At 44.5% G+C, this 16357-nt stretch overlaps 1 protein-coding gene across 5 annotated transcripts in view; it reads right to left on the bottom strand.

Annotated features, from left to right (window-relative positions):
• Nucleotides 1-14882, bottom strand: part of LOC129386498 (uncharacterized) — a 188249-nt gene extending 173367 nt beyond the window's left edge. Inside the window, exons 1-4 of one of the 5 annotated variants that reach the window (XM_072287953.1) lie at nt 14162-14882; nt 10677-10802; nt 10353-10402; nt 5242-5324 (exon numbers count right to left, since the gene is read on the bottom strand). In XM_072287953.1, the coding sequence (XP_072144054.1) occupies nt 5242-5324; nt 10353-10402; nt 10677-10802; nt 14162-14312 (410 nt within the window). In that variant the 5' untranslated portion in view covers nt 14313-14882. Of the gene's footprint in view, nt 1-3609; nt 5325-6550; nt 10128-10352; nt 10403-10676; nt 10803-14161 lie in introns of those variants that run through there. The other 4 variants (XR_011893931.1, XR_008613871.2, XM_072287952.1 and 1 more) reach the window with 4 other exon arrangements.
• Nucleotides 14883-16357: the final 1475 nt, after the last annotated feature.

The raw sequence follows: 16357 nt of genomic DNA, 5'->3' as shown, positions 1-16357 counted from the left end.
AAGGATTAGTGGAAAACCTGTGTATTAAGGGACAGTGGAGCAACTGTGGACCTAGTTCACCCTTCTTTTGTATACGCAGAGCACTATACAGGGAAGGTCATCATCATCATCATCAGCCTGGTTACGCCCACTGCAGGGCAAAGGCCTTTCCCATACTTCTCCAACTGCCCCGGTCATGTACTAATTGTGGCCATGTTGACCCTCCAAACTTCCTAATCTCATCTGCCCACCTAACTTTCTGTCGCCCCCTGCTACGCTTCCCTTCCCTCAGAATCCAGTCCGTAACCCTTAATGACCATCGGTTATCTTCCTTCCTCATTACATGTCCTGCCCATGCCCATTTCTTTTTCTTGATTTCAAATAAGATGTCATTAACGCGCGTTTGTTCCCTCACCCAATCTGCTCTTTTCTTATCCCTTAATGTTACACCTATCATTCTTCTTTCCATAGCTTGTTGCGTCGTCCTCAATTTAAGTAGAACCCTTTTCGTAAGCCTCCAGGTTTCTGCCCCGTATGTGAGTACTGGTAAGACACAGCTGTTATAAACTTTTCTCTTCAGGGATAATGGCAACCTGCTGTTCATGATCTCAGAATGCCTGCCAAACGCACCCCAGCCCATTCTTATTCTTCTGATTATTTCACTCTCATGATCCGGATCAGCAGTCACTACCTGTCCTAAGTAGATGTATTCCCTTACCACTTCCAGTGCCTCGCTACCTATCGTAAACTGCTGTTCCCTTCCGAGACTGTTAAACATTACTTTAGTTTTTTGCAGATTAATTTTTAGTCCCACCCTTCTGCTCTGCCTCTCCAGGTCAGTGAGCATGCATTGCAGTTGGTCCCCTGAGTTACTAAGCAAGGCAATATCATCAGCGAAGCGCAAGTTCCTAAGGTATTCTCCATTTACTCTTATCCCCAATTCTTCCCAACTTGGATCAAGTCAGTGCTAGAGGAACACAGCGTGTGTCTGCCAATAGCACGAGTGACAATTTCCAGTCCTTTCGGAGAACTAGAGACAGAGGCAGGCGTTTCAAAGGCACTACCAATGGACTACCCGTATCTCTTTTCAAACCATTCGGAGCGTTTGTCATGGGAGTGCGGTCAGGAGTTCGGAGAAGGAAGGGTGCAGGCATTAACCCACTTGCGAGCACCCCAAATCGCCGCTCAGCTGACCGAGGACCCCCCCACAGCGGTGGCGAGCAAGCGCATTCCCTAGTAGAACCTTGGACAACGGAGGAAAAAGAAAACAGTGTGACAGCAGAGGTGCCAATTAAAATTGCGTAGCGAAGAAAGGTCGTCAGTGGAAGTAACAGAAAGGGAGAGCACCTCTGTACTTTCACCTGCCTCTGGGGGATTTGAAAGGCTTCTCCACGTGGACAAGGAGTTGCTCAGCGCGGAGCAACAGAGGGACCATACTGTGACACATTTACACTGCAACACGAAAGAGGGCATAGCTAGGTGCAACGTTACCATCCACGAAAAGGGAGGACTGCTGTATAGACACTACTGAGATCGTATGGGCCGTATCATCGATCAGTTAATTGTTCCGGAGAGGTATCAGGCAGATCTCCTGAATTTGTGTCACAGAAATGGCTGGTCGGGCCATCTAGGAATCAACAAAACGAAGGAGAGGCTCTTGTTAGAATATTGCTAGCCAGGATGTCTTAAGGATGTGGAAAATTATGTAAGGTCCTCTTACCTTACAAAAGACCTTGTGTGACCTTACAGAAGGGCATGAAGCACGTGAACGTTGCTGTGGCCTTCAGCTTATTGAAGCAAACAGTGAACACGATCATCAGTGCCAAGGAAGCAATCTTAGCAAAGAAAGTCTCGACCGAATTGCAGCCCAAGAGGTTTCGACTCCACAAGGATTTATTCCCCGATGTGGAGGAGGCCCTGCTAGTGTGGCTTCATGACACCTATTTACAAAACATCCCCGTGAACGGTCTGCTGCTACGGAAATGTGCAGAGCAACTTGCCATTGTTTTGAACGAAGAAATGTTTAAGTGTACTGAAGGCTGGTTCAACCGATTTAAATCAAGGCATGGAATCGCCTTTAAGTGGCTTTCCAGAGAGTCGGCCAGCATTGACGACACTGTTGTAGCCGATCGGAAAGTCAAGCTTCTCCCAGTGAACCTCAAAGGCTATGCACCCCATGACATTTTCAATGCCGATGAAAGTGGCATTTTATACAAGTTGAGGCAAGGAAAAAACCTTCTGTTCTTACGAAGACGCAGGCCATGGCAGCAAGTCAAAGGAGTGCATAAGTGTTCTCTTCTGCTGCAACATGGACGGGAGTGAAAAAGCAAGGCTGCTGATTATAGGCAAGAAGACTGCTATGCCTGCGGCATGTGCACATTCCCGTGGACTGCGATTCCAATAAAAGCGCCTGGATGACAGGATATTTTCAAGTGGCTGCGGGAATTCAACAGCAAAATGCAAAGACAGAAGAGGACTTTGCTGCTCTTTCTCGACAATTGCTTGAGCCACATTGGCAAATGAATTTCCAGCAAATAACTTGTTGCATACATCTCAGCTACAATTCAAAGATGCCCAAGAAGATCTCACAAAACTTTGGCAGGTGCTACAAGCTGAGCTCCCTTATAAATATCCTCAACACAAGCTTCCAGAAAGCATACAGTTCTTACTTCCATGTTGCTGTTGATAAGCCTATATGTTTCATGGCCAATCATAATGAAGCAATACATGCTGATCAAACCAAAAATCAAGCGCAGATACAACGGGATGTGGAGTCCCGCTGACTGCGAGACTGGCTATCTCTAACTTTGACTTCTACTAATAACTCACAGTGCAGCAACCCACCTAGCTGTGGCTCGGTAGCACATTGTGCTTTCTTTTACAGAGCACGTTGTAGATACAGGTTCAAAAGCCTAGTCCATTTATTCTTTTGTACTGACAAGGCTGCTTCTCTTTTTCTGAGAAGGCATTTTCTTTGGGACATCCAGATCTAACAGAACAGCCCCAATATACTAGTTCACTGATTTACAGATGCAAAGGACCAGTTTGTTTATCGGTGGCGAGACATTAAAAATGTCCGTGTAATGTCAAAAGACCACGATCATCAAGATAAAGGTTCAGAAAGGAAACTGGAAAACAACACAGGTGACATACCCCAACTTTGTAGAATATTATAATCATTGAATAGGTGGCATCAACCGCTTTGATCAGAAACCCTGTAGAACGATGGTTGAAAAAAATGGGATGGCAGATAATTTTTTTCTCTTTTCGATGCAGTCATTGTGAACCCCTTTCTAGTGCATATGGGTGTTCATGGAGGTGACAGCACAGACTCACTGTAGTTAAAAGCTCATTCTCAGACAACTGATCAAATTGCAATTTCCGCTTTGGAAGATCTCAGACAGACTACTGTACGAAAAATAGGTGTGACAGTGCCTTGTTGTTCAGTGGAAGACAAAACCCCTTCCCCAAGCCATGTGAAAAAAGATGACGTCGCCAGTGCTCCACCAAATGCATTGAAATGTGCACAAAGTTTATGCGCCAAGCATGCAAAGTCCCATCATGTGTTAAGCACTTCAGACCATTTCATTCCAGCGATTAAGCTCATGTGGCCACCGCTATATTCTTTTGGCAATAACATGTCAAGTGCATTGGGGCATATGCTGTCTCACAGTCCTTTTTTACACACTCTTGCATTGTGTGACATGCAATGCCTAAGTGTTGTCTCAATACATTGTCTCATTTCTGCATTTCTTGAGCCGATTAGGCCTCTTAGACTGACTGGACACGTTTCTTTCTGACAGCTGTCTATACTGCACACTGTGCAACAAGCCACTTCTAATCATATTCAGCTAATCCACGAAGTGCCAAAGTCCATATCCATACAAATAAAAATACTTTGTTTTTTATGAATCATATGGTGGCCCGCTAGCCCCCAAGAAATTAAATGTCCCTGATATTTGATGTACACAACACAAGAAACTTTAAATCTTGGAATGGTTATGGTATCACAGTCTTTTCTCAGACCAGATGTTCTGGTTACTGTGACGTGTGTGAAGTCCAGCCTCACCGAATGGACATGTGACGCTCTTTATGGCAGGAAAGTCTGATTGATTCCCACTGTACACATCACACACTGGGAGCACTAAAAGGTCTGTAGTGAAGAGTAATATTGGTTGCAATCACAGCCAAAGCCAGTCTATTTTAATCTTCACATGACTGCTATAGTCAATTTTCCGCTATTCAATTCAACCATTTTACTGCCAAACTCCTCCTTACCAACCATTGTTGGCATTAGGTGCAATTTGTGGTATCTTCTCTCATGTCTGTGCACAACTTGTGCTCAAATAGCAGTTAGCCATCTTCACAACAGCTCTTTTGTTTTGCTAGGACACTGCCAACAAGCTTCAATAGCAATCTTTTTGCCACACAGCATAAGGGTAGGCCACACAGCAAACAATTATCTTTGTAAATTATCTTTGTATCCAGTGGAAAAAACAGCAACAACAAGAAACCCTGCACAACCACAGCGGCGGTGGCGGCGGCAGAGACCCATCGTTGCCACGTCAAGACAGCAAGCAGACAACGGCAGCTCAACGCCCATCCGGATCAAAGTCGAGGGACACGGCCGCCGATCGCAAGGCATATAGATCAAGGTCCCCATCGGGACATAGACCCCAAGCTAAACAAGAAAGCAAGACCTCAACCAATAACAACGAGGTGAGCTGGGAAAATGCAGTCTCCCAGTCTGAACCCACTAAGACCCTCAAATCCTAGAATCACCGGCAGTCATGATCAGCCATGTGCTGGACATACAACAAGCACTCAGCTCGCAGCATCAGGTACGGCTGCTAGAACAAACATTGAAGTCATTCCACACAGTTAAACTCGACTAAGCACAGAGCCTACATGGCTGACATATGATGCCAATTTTCGGCAAGCTTCTTAGTGCATTGTCAGATCAGATTTCTTCGAAGAGGAAAAGATGTATCGGGTGTGGCTATGATGCAAGCGGCCCGATAACAAGCCAGTGTCTCTCTTCTCTTTCCCTAGCTGCAGCCACAGCTACAAAACTTAGCACAATAAACGGCTGGGAGTTCTTTTCTTGGCCTAGCCTACTGATAAGTCGTGGCTCTGCTTGAAGCGAACGATACACATGCGGATATTTTTTTGGATGATTGATGTTTCAGTTGTCAATGGGTGGCAGCTGTACGAACGTTACTGTGCTCAGCTATCCGTCAAAAGAAAGTTGTCACTCCTGACCTTTCGAGCTCAGACCCTCGCACTCGTGAAGTCGAAGCCATTGAAAAGAAGATCAGGTGCCGCCACCGAGCTTGGAATTCTGCCTGCAAAACAGATGATCCATTGTCCGGTGACGCCAAAGCCCACAGTGGACGTGAGGTATGATGGCATGAATTACTGGCCTAAGTATAGTGAAAAGAAGAACCGGTGTAAGCACTGCAAATCCGGCAACACATTTATATACTGCACAAAGTGTAACATGCACCTATGTCTCCTTCCAAGCTGAAACTGCTTCAAGGCATTCCATGTGAAGTAGGACCACAGATGCCTATGTTGCTCTGGAGCAACACCTCATTATGCAGCCATGAATAAACATAATTTTTTCTGACAGCATAATTCACATATTTTGTCTGTCCTTTATGCATGCTAAGGTTTCTGTGATGCTCCACATTGAAATAAAGTTTTGGGCATCAAAGGGTTAAGTGGGCGACCAAAACAATACCAGAGGAAGCTAACATCCAGGCAGCGGATGCCAAGCTCCTCCACATGTGGGAAGCAAAAGTTAGCTTGGAAAGACGACTAAAACAACACAAACTGAATAGATCCCTACGCAAACGCATATCGATCTTAAACGAACAAATTAAAGACTATGCTAACCAGCTAACCCGCCAAAACTGGCACAGTGCATGTGATGCTATGGAAGCGCAAATAGGCATGGCCAAAACATGGCATATACTTAGATGTCTACTCAAACCCGAGAACAGTAAAACTATGCAGAGGCGTAATCTCAGCAAAATAATCCATAATTACCCAGGATCAGACACAGACCTAATAAACAAACTCCAGAATCTATACATTGGAAACCATACCAAAATGCCCTTACCCGCATACACAGGAAATCCAAACCCAATAATCGACGAACCGATCACGGTCACGGCCATACATGGTCTACGAAAGCACTCCGCTCAGGGTCCGGACGGCATAATAAACAAAATTATACGGAAACTGGACGATGACTCCATAGAAGCACTAAGTATCTCAATAAGTGTTGGGAGACTGGCCGCATCCCTCAACAGTGGAAGGAAGCTAAAATTGTCATGACACCAAAGCCAGGCAAGAGGCTGCAGCTACAGAACTTAGCACCCATCTCACTCACCTCCTGCCTAGGCAAACTTACTGGAAACACATCATCCTTACTCGCCTAAACAAACACATGGAAGTGCACGTCCTGTACCCTCACACGATGATTGGATTCAGGCCCAAGCTTTCAATGCTGGACATTATGCTTCAAATTAAGCACCAAATAATAGACAGTGATCACAGCTTATAACTTGATAACCGGGCCATTATTGGCCTTGACCTAGCCAAAGCCTTTAACAATGTTCATCACGAAGCCATCCTAACCCAGCTAAACAAACTAGGCGTTGGATCCAGAGCCTACAATTATATCAAAGACTTTCTTACAGAAAGGACAGCTACAACCACCATCGGTGGGGTAACTTCGGAGAGCATTTCGCTCGGGAATCAAGGGACACCCCAGGGCTCGGTCCCGTCTCCCTACCTCTTCAATATGGCCATGCTAGGATTGCCAAGCAAGCTAGCTGAAATCCCTAAACTACAACATATCTTATATGCAGACGACGTGACAGTCTGGGTAACTGGAGGGAGTGACGGAGAGATCCAAGAAACTTTGCAAAGCGCGATCGAAGTTGTCATGGATTACATAACACCTAAAGGACTCTCCTGCTCCTTGTAAAAGTCAGAGTTACTTCTGTATATAGACAAGAACGGCGCCGCCAAGCGGCGCTGTCACGCCGGCGTGAGAGCACCGCATGCGGGGGCAAAATTTAACTAGCTAGTGTACATCTCTCCCACCTATCATTCACATCACCTTGATTGCCTCTTGCACTGCACATGTTTGGGCACGTTTCATACCGTGTGCGGTGTGTGCCTGCGTGCGTGTGTGTGGACGTTTTATTCAAAGGACGATGTACACACTTCTATTTGCGTACGCTTTACGATTATTTTCATGGCTGCAATACGGAGAAAGGGCAGCGTCTGCTTAGCCATGTAAGTGACGCTGAGCAAGTAATTGGAAATGACATCGAATGTGTGGCTGGAAAAACCATTGGCACATATGATGTGTGTTAGCCAAAGTCATATTTGCAGGTTCCCACAACATGTTTGCTATAAATCCGTGTTGGCTCTGTTGGCAACAATGGACTTCCATCAACACTGTGTGGAAATATACTAAATATATCGCCGCAAAGCACAAATATGACATGTGCACACAACTTTATCTAGTACGTCCCATACAGCACAGAATAGAGGCAGCAGCGTAAATAGCTTGGCCATTTTTCGAAAGTGGTCAAGAGACGGAAGTTGAAAGTATTAGTAATCATTTCTGCTTCATCAATGCCAGCGCAACAAAGACGCGGGCGTGTATCATTCAGTAACTAAATCGATCAGTGCAGTGGTGATGCAGGAATGAATTCCGGTCGTGTTTAATGCATCATGCACATATTAAATTTCTCGGCATGCATGAACTCTGGCCACTGCTAGCGCATGCAACAGAAGTGGTTTCTATTCCTGGGCAGCACACCCACAAACAAAACATGAGAAAGAAGACCGGACAAGCGCTGATCTAACAACTGAAAGCTTTTACTTGAATAAAAGGATTATATGCCCAGTAATCATGAAATTCATGTGGATTACATGTAGAAACTGTGATACACTCGCGAGTGATCCATGAACAAGATCGCTTCGTTTGCCAGTTGTTTACTTTGTTCGGTGCACTGCAATAATCCATGTCTGTCATCTGCTTTTTTCGTACCATTTTATTCTGTATCAGCAGAATTTCACTGTTGACATCAATCCTTTCATGTTTACATTGCTGTTGTGACAGTTAACAAAATAATTTCCAGTCATCCGAAGAGGCGCCGTCACAAACAAGAGATGTTTCGCATGCAGCGTGAGCTATGCACAGGCGCGACCTTGAAGCGAAGCGGCGGACACACACACCCATGTGAAGTGAAATCGTTCTGCCAGGGCAGAAATGAGCGCTGGCGCCTAGGATGAAACTTGGCGTGCGGACATCTGTAGCCACATGCAGAGGCAGGAAAACTGTCACCACAGGGGGGGGGGGAGGGGGGGTGCGTAGGAGCTCGTTTGTTAACACTGCATTTACAGTCGTATTATTGATCGGAGTATGTGCTTATGTGTGTGTGTATTTCACTTATGTATCTTTTTTGTTCACTTATGTTCGCCTATTCATGTACTGCGTTATTCATGTACGGTAATAATTGCCAAAATAGTGCTATTGACTTGTTTTTTTATTCATGTACTGTACCAATTGCAGAAATACTGCTATTGACTTTTTTTTTGGTATATGTATTACTGGAATATCCATGTATTGTACTAATTGTTGAACTGCTGCTTTTGACCCACCCTGTAACAGCCGACAGGCCAACAGTATGGGTAAATAAAAAAAAATCGCGCTCAAAGCTAACGACCAGGACGTCCTAATAGTACCGAGCCTCAGGATCCATGGACTTAGAATACAGGCCAATGGGCACAACAAAGTGATAAAGGCACTAGACTCGCATGTGCATCGCCAACAGACACCCATGGCATGAAAGAAGGTAATCTACTCAGATTGGTACAGGCTTTTGTCATAAGCACAATAGTGTACGCTACCCCATTCCTGCAACTAAAGAGTGATGAATGCTGCAAAATTAACCACATGATCAAGAGAGCATACAAGCAGGCTCTACGCCTCCCAATTATGACCCAAACGATAAGGTTGAGGCTCTAGGAATACACAATACTCTTGACGAGCTCATGGGAGCCCAAAGAATTGCCCAACTGGAGAGACTCCCACATTCTCCGACGGGGCAAAACATTCTCCAATCACTCAGGATTACATACAACACCCAATTTGGGCCAATGCAGGACATTCCCACAGAGTTAAGAAAACACATACACGTCCCACCATTACCTAAGAACACTCACGCTCTTCACAACCAAGAGCGCAGGCAGGAAAGAGCCGAATGCCTACAAAAACGCTTTGCAAAATCTAAGGACATGGCCTATGTAGACACTGCCGAGTATCGTGGCCGAGACGCTATGACAGCGGCTGTATTAAATCAGCAAAATAAAATCACCGCTGCAAGCTCAGTTATTACAAGCGCACCGAAGGTCAAGGAGGAAGTCGCAATTGCCTTGGCATACGTTTCCTCTGCAGCCAAATGCACAGTCAGCGACTCAAAGACAGCTATACGAAGTTTTGCGAAAGGGCACATTTCTCCTGAAGCCCTCAAAATTCTGGCCACGGTACGGAAACCCGGCTAAGATGGGTGCAACTCGTTTGGGCACCGGCGCACTCTGGCCTTCCGGGAAACGAAGCTGCTCACAGTGCGGCGCGAGAACTGGCCATCCGCAGCCGCACAACCTCTTGCGATGAGCAGTTCGAATCCCTCTTCCGCTCAGGCAGGGAATGGGTGGTATCCTACTAGGAAATTCTACAATTCTACAGCCAGGCCAGGAGGCATTACCCTGCCGCTCATAAAAATTTAGATAAAAAGCCATCAGTTACCTGGCACCTTTTACAGACACACACTTTCCCAAACCCAGTGATGTAGAGTCACCTCTATCCCAGGCACCTCTACAGCAGGTTGTATATCATGCGCAGCAGGTTGTATATCATGCGCAGGTAGAGCCAATATTCACCACATCATGTGGGCATTTCCCCCGATAAGGACCAGAAAACGCACTAGCTTACTGCATGCCCTTCCCATCGCTACCCCAGAGCATTGGGAGACTGCACTGCTCAGCTCCGACCTGGATCTCCTACTCCGGGTCGTCCAGATGGCCGAAGATGCCACCAAAGCGCAAGGTCTGGCCGCCACCTGAGGAAGAAGAGGACGGGCTCTCCCACTCACCTCCTACTTAAACTCCATCTTGGACAAAATAAAGTTTATACTACTACTTGTAAAAGCCTTTCACTTCTGTCATAGATGGTAAACTAGAACCCCTAGGTGCCGTTTTGTATACTAGCACCATCACTTGTGACATGCCGTGTTTAAAACAAATGTTAAATTAACACAAATACGATGACAGGAGTCGGTGCTTACCTTTTCATGTCTTCCATGTGTGCCGTCGCTTTCGTGAAGCACTGTTGACACTAGTGAGGGAGAATCAGTACGCACAAGTCAGGACACATTCACTTATGTCACCAAAAGGACGCACACTATTATCAACTATAGAGCAACACTGCTTTCTGGGTGTTTTTGCAGCTTTTAACGTTTCTAAAACTGAAGAACATTCCCTTTGCAGCACCTCAGCTTGTTTTCACTTGCTAGCATGCTCGCAGTAATGCTAATGAAAATGCCTACAGCTTACACTTGGTGTCACGTAATTCTTACTCAAAGATGTATAAAACAGGTTAATGGACGTACTGTCACAAATATTCGTTAGTGCCAGTTGAGCATGTTCGGCATCCTTTGTTACAGGCAGGCATTGTGAAGGCACTGCAGTTTTCTTAAGCCGCAATAACTTTCGCTCTGCTGTTGATGCTTGTGGGCCTGAAAAGTACAAAACCAGGTAACATAAGGACATAAAAGTTGAGATAGAGGTAGTCATTAAAGCTAAGGGCTCACGATTATTCAGCATTAGAACAGACAGAGGGAAGTGTAAAGGATAAACATTGCACTATTGATATATATTGTGAAACAGTGCTTTAGGATGCGAGAGATAGAAAATTAAGTTCACAGGATAAAACAGAAGACACCATAGGTCAGTAAGGAGCACTATCAGTGCAAGTTAGTTAAATTATTAAAAATGAGACATACATCTGCTAAGATACATTAGTATGTTGTTTGTCAAAACAACAGATGCAGTACATGCGCACTTACCAGCCACTTTCTGAGCACAGAATACCTCAAACAATATCCCTGTGGAGAGCTTAAAAAGTAATGACAGTAACCACACTAATCAATAATAGCGTGCACAGATAACTTTTACAGTGGTCAGTTAAGTGGCAACTGACAATACCTAGTTTGCAATGCTGGGTAGTACTCGTCAAATGTGTTGTGCATGCACCCATTGATCTGAATAGCAGCATAATCCAGAGCAAAAAAAAAAGTTTTGTACAGCACCCCCATTCTGTATGGAACAAAGAGAGCAAAGTAGTTCTTTGAGCAGCTTTTCTAGTGTTGTCACTGAACGCACAATACCTTCATGCCAGTGTTTGTGAGGTCGCAGAATAGCAGCAGATGCACTACATTCTGCTGCAAGTATATTAAAGCGGCAGATCACAAGGTGCAGCGATGTGCCACTACAGTGAATCCATATATTGCAAGCAGTGACAAAATAGTGGAGCTGGCATTGTTTGCAGTTTCCAGACTTGAAACATTCGTTTCACTCTATTCCAAAACCAGAGTTGACCTGAGCTGTCACAGATTTTATGAGGACAAGAACTTTCAGAATATTCAGCATGCAGCATTCCTATACAAAGATTTTAAGGAATTACTTAGCTTTCACCTTTAATAGACATTAGTTAAATTTTAATGATGGTGGTGCTGTTCGGTAGCGGCAAGGTTTTCACAGGGTCATGCACAGCATCTATATCATGCAGTGTTTACCCCCTCCCAGTGAGGTTCATTGATGTTAATGGCTTTACAGTAGTACTCAAGCTGTGTGAGCACATCCACAATGAAAATAAGTGATAGAAAAATATGGCGATCTGTTTTTTCATTTGTTTTCTTTTAGCCCAGAAAATGCTGGCATCAATGTGCTGCATTGTGAATGATGCCAAAAGAAAACCATTCTGCTCAAGGAACCATAACACTTCAATTGTTTGCATGCAGTAGCCGAGTAGCATTGCGAATTTTTTTTGGAAGATTCCGCTTCAGACACACAGGGATGTGCAAGAATGACAGGTAAAAGCACTGCGAACTTGTGGAGGTGGTGGCCACTTACAGATGACAGTTGTAAAATGTGTTTTTGTGCTCCGCATTCCCACATAATGTTCACAGTGCTTGACAACTCAGTTCACTTGAAAATTCCTTAAGGCCTTTCACAGAGAAAATCAGGCCAACAGACGTGTCAGCATTGGGACTCTCTGTTGACCTGATTTTCACTGTGAAAGGCCTGAAGGCATTTCCAGGTCGATTGAGTAGTGAAGCACTGTTAAAATTATGTGCGAGTGCTGGAGCATACAGACACATTGTACAACTGTCAACTGTAACCGGCCTCCACCTTCACAAGTTGCCACTGTTTTTACCTGTCATTCTTGCACATTCCTGTGCGTCTGAAGTATCTTCCAAAAGGAAATTTTGAATGCTCCTCGGCTACTGCATAGAAACAACTGAAGTGGTGTGGTTCTTTAAGCAGAATGCCTTTCTTTTGGCATCATTCACAATGCACCCCAGTGACACCAGCGCGTATGCCAACACGCATTGGCTGCTGGGCCAATACGTCCAGGGATGACAAATTGAAGGAACCCACAGTGCCTGTCATCCCTAGGAGGCACAAGCTGGTGTATGTTTACAAATATACATGTAACCTAACACTTAAGAAGTTTCGTTTACAGAGGTACCTGGGTTGCTTTATAAATGCATTTTTTTATTGCTCTGGATGCATTTTTCTAAATGTTAATTCGTTGGTACTGTTCCACAGTAAATGATATTTATGGTACAAAATACAGTGATTTTTAAAGAATAATTTTCACACTGATTGCACAATGGCACAAGAGGCAAAGCAAACATTCAGAAAACGAGATGCTTACAAGATTGCGCTTTACTACGGCTGGAATAAGTGCTGCGCGCATACCATATTGCAGTCTGCCAGCCAACACGAAGACAGGGTGGCATTGTTTGTTATCAATGTCCTCACATACAGTTGAATCACAGAGTGGTGTGAGCATCGCCCGACACTATTATCATTATCAACTGAGCTAGTTTGTAAGGTATCAATGAGAATAATTATGTTCACTCCACTTACTGTGTGGAATCGACGTTCACAAAGCATTTTGCAAGCAGCTGGTTATACAACGTGATTCAAGGATTAAGGAGTTAATTAAATTAAATTACGGGGTCTTATGTGCCTAAACCAGGATGATGATTATGAGACACGCCATAATGAAGGACTCTGGTTTCATTTCGACCATCTGGTGTTCTTTAATTTGCCGCACGGCACGTGGACCGTGCCATTGCACGAACATTTAGCTTTTTTTTTTCAATCTTTTTTGCATTTCAGGGGGCGAGATGCGGCCGCCGCGGCCGAAACTTGATTCCACGACCTGGTGCTTCGCAGCGCAAACCCAAAGCCACTAAGCAACCCTGGCGGGTTTCTTCAAAGAGTTACCAGATGGGCAAACACGTTTGTTTTAAATAAGCAATTGTGTGTTATGCGAGCCTCTGTGTGATGACAGAGGCAAGAAGTCATGTTAATGGAGCCTTCAATGTCAAGACATACATGTCATGCATGTCATGTGATTCATGCGATGTTATACATGTCACACAAATCATATGATCCAGGTAAAGAAATGACCACGACGTTATCACGACGGCAAAAGGCTATACAGATAGACTCACACTGCCTAACCAACGCATAGAATGCTTCGCATTAAAAAAAAAGAAAAGGCAGCTCGAGCAAGGCAGGGACAAGAAGTGTGTTGTTCCTCAGTGAACTGGCGCAATCCAGTCTGGTGTATCGACCAAAGACATCTCAAAGAAAAGGAGTGTCGTCGTCTTGGTGTCCTTGTCATGTTCGCAGTCATTTTTTTCCTCATGCAATTTGCAACTTCACGGGCACAACCTGCGGGCTTCAGCACCAAGCGTTTTTTTTTTTCTTTTTTCTTTTTTTTTTTTGCAACGACGAATTCAACGGCCGCACACGTGCGTGTGAAACGATCTATAAGGACGAGTCAATGAATGCTTACACTTGAAGTCGTCGACGCAGAGCCTCAACATCCATCCTCTTCTCATGGCCGCATCACTCGGAAAGGAAGGAAGACAAATTTTTCTTCTAAGCGTCCGGTTCGCACATTGCGGCACGCAACAGGTGCGCCTGTATTTCCTGCCTTCTTCCATCGCGCAGACCTTGCCAAGCCACAGACGACACACACCAACCAAAATTAGCGTACCGAAATATTGGCTGCAATGCTACATGTCTCATCGCGAAATCGTTCACACGTGGGTTCTTGCGCAGAACGAAGCCAGGCATATCGTCACCATGCCTGCGAGTAGCCCACACCACGCCACGGTCTGCGCAAACTTTTCTCACCTTCTGTCGGATTAATCCGGTGGCGGGAAGCGGCTTAAACGGCTGTCATGCGGCTGCCGTCGAGCTAGAGTCCTAGAGTGTACTAGCAGTAGGGCATCTATGCAGTAGGGTGGCTTGAAGCACGACCTACTGGAACTCCAGACCTGCACAGACATCCGGCTTCTACGGGAGCAGCTTGCGCCCACTTTCGTTCAACCGACGGCCGTAGGTGGCGCTTTTATAACCTGTTCGTCTGCTACGCGGTGGGCGACTGTGCGGCGTTGTAATTAGTACGGCAGCTGTTGTGTTGTGACGACCTGCTTCTCTAGTTGATTTTTGCTAACACAGTGACAGTGACGTCACAAGGCTTTGATCGGTCACTTGGCTCCAAAAGTTGACTGCCCGAACCTAAAAAATGTCGGAGCGTGTAGTCCGCTGCTCTCTAAAACAGCGTTAAATAGCCGCTCCTATTGCCTTTTTCAAGCACATTATTATAAATCACATTGTGTATAGAGTTCGCAACGTACACAACAGTTTCATTGTACACGTTGTAAAATTCGCGCCTGCGCTCTTTAGAAACTTGAAGCCACCGTAATGTTCGACGACAGAACGATTACCACTCATTTTAACTCTTAAAAGTTAATTGTCTGTAAATGCGTCGCGAGTTCAAAAAGTGAATTACGTACACAGCTTCACTGCGTACGTATCTTAAGCACCACCATTATGCTGCCGCCGTACCACGCAGAAAAGCTAGCTTTACAGTTTGAAAAGAGTTCCGTGACACGATTTTTAAGGCCTGCAGTGCAGCACGTTTTAAAGCACTGGGATCGCTTAATTTTTTGCAAGCTTTCTGCTGAGCTAGACATCCAACGATATGAAAAACAAGATATGCTCACCTTCCCTTGAAACAGAATCGATCAGCCTATTGCACATATCGGGTGGAGGACTTACTCGTGAATACTTTTACTATACTTTTACCAGATCATCTGCCTTTCACTAAGGCGCACAGCAGTAAATCCTAATGTCATCTACGACATTAGGCTGTCTGTAATCAACTAAAAAACCTAGATTATCCAATGAATCTTTTAAAACAATTTTTCCAGTCTCTTAAGAGGAAGCTTTAGCTCGGGCACAACTCCCACGCGGCCTATTCAAATGCATGTAAAACGCAAAAACGTTTTTCGGAGATAACCCCTGGACCGATTTTAATGAAATTTGTTGCATTTGAGAGAGAAAGTTAAATATTAGTGACTGTTGGAAGCGAAATTTCGATTTAGGTCCTTAATTTTGTTAAAAGGATATTCAAAAATTTGGAAGTTTCAAAAAAATAGAAGCGCCAAGTTTACAAATTCCTAGCTCTGCATAAAGAAATGATATCGCGGTTCTGTATAAACAGCATCCGCTAGATCATTCAAAGCGGACAAATTCGACATGTCATTTTACATCTTACGTGAATTTGTTACGTTGGTTACAAGGGTTCTGCAGAAGTTGTATTTCCCTACTATAAACTGTTTTTATATTCATGTGTACCACATCAATTTTGTCCGCTTTAGATGTACTATTACATACAATTCACAGAATTGTATTATCATTTTTCGTTGTTGAGTTACAGAGTTGTAAACTTGATCGTTTTGTTTTTTGAAAATTTTCGATTTTTGCCAACTTTTCATAAAAAATTGACAACCTAACTAAAAAATTCGAAACCAACAGTCACTAGATTTTAAGTTGTTCTTTTAAATGCAACAGACCTCGTCAAATTTGGTGCAATGGTTGCCGAGAAAAACGAATTCTCCGTTTACATGTATTTACATAGGAGCACCCGAGCTAAAGCTTCCTCTAGGAAGCTTTAGCTCGGGTCTGGAAGCTGGACCTC

Source organism: Dermacentor andersoni, chromosome 4 (genome assembly GCF_023375885.2).
Source record: "Dermacentor andersoni chromosome 4, qqDerAnde1_hic_scaffold, whole genome shotgun sequence".
NCBI classification, from domain to species: domain Eukaryota; kingdom Metazoa; phylum Arthropoda; class Arachnida; order Ixodida; family Ixodidae; genus Dermacentor; species Dermacentor andersoni.
Note: the sequence above shows the minus strand (reverse complement) of the source record. Positions and strands in the feature narration are given on the sequence as shown.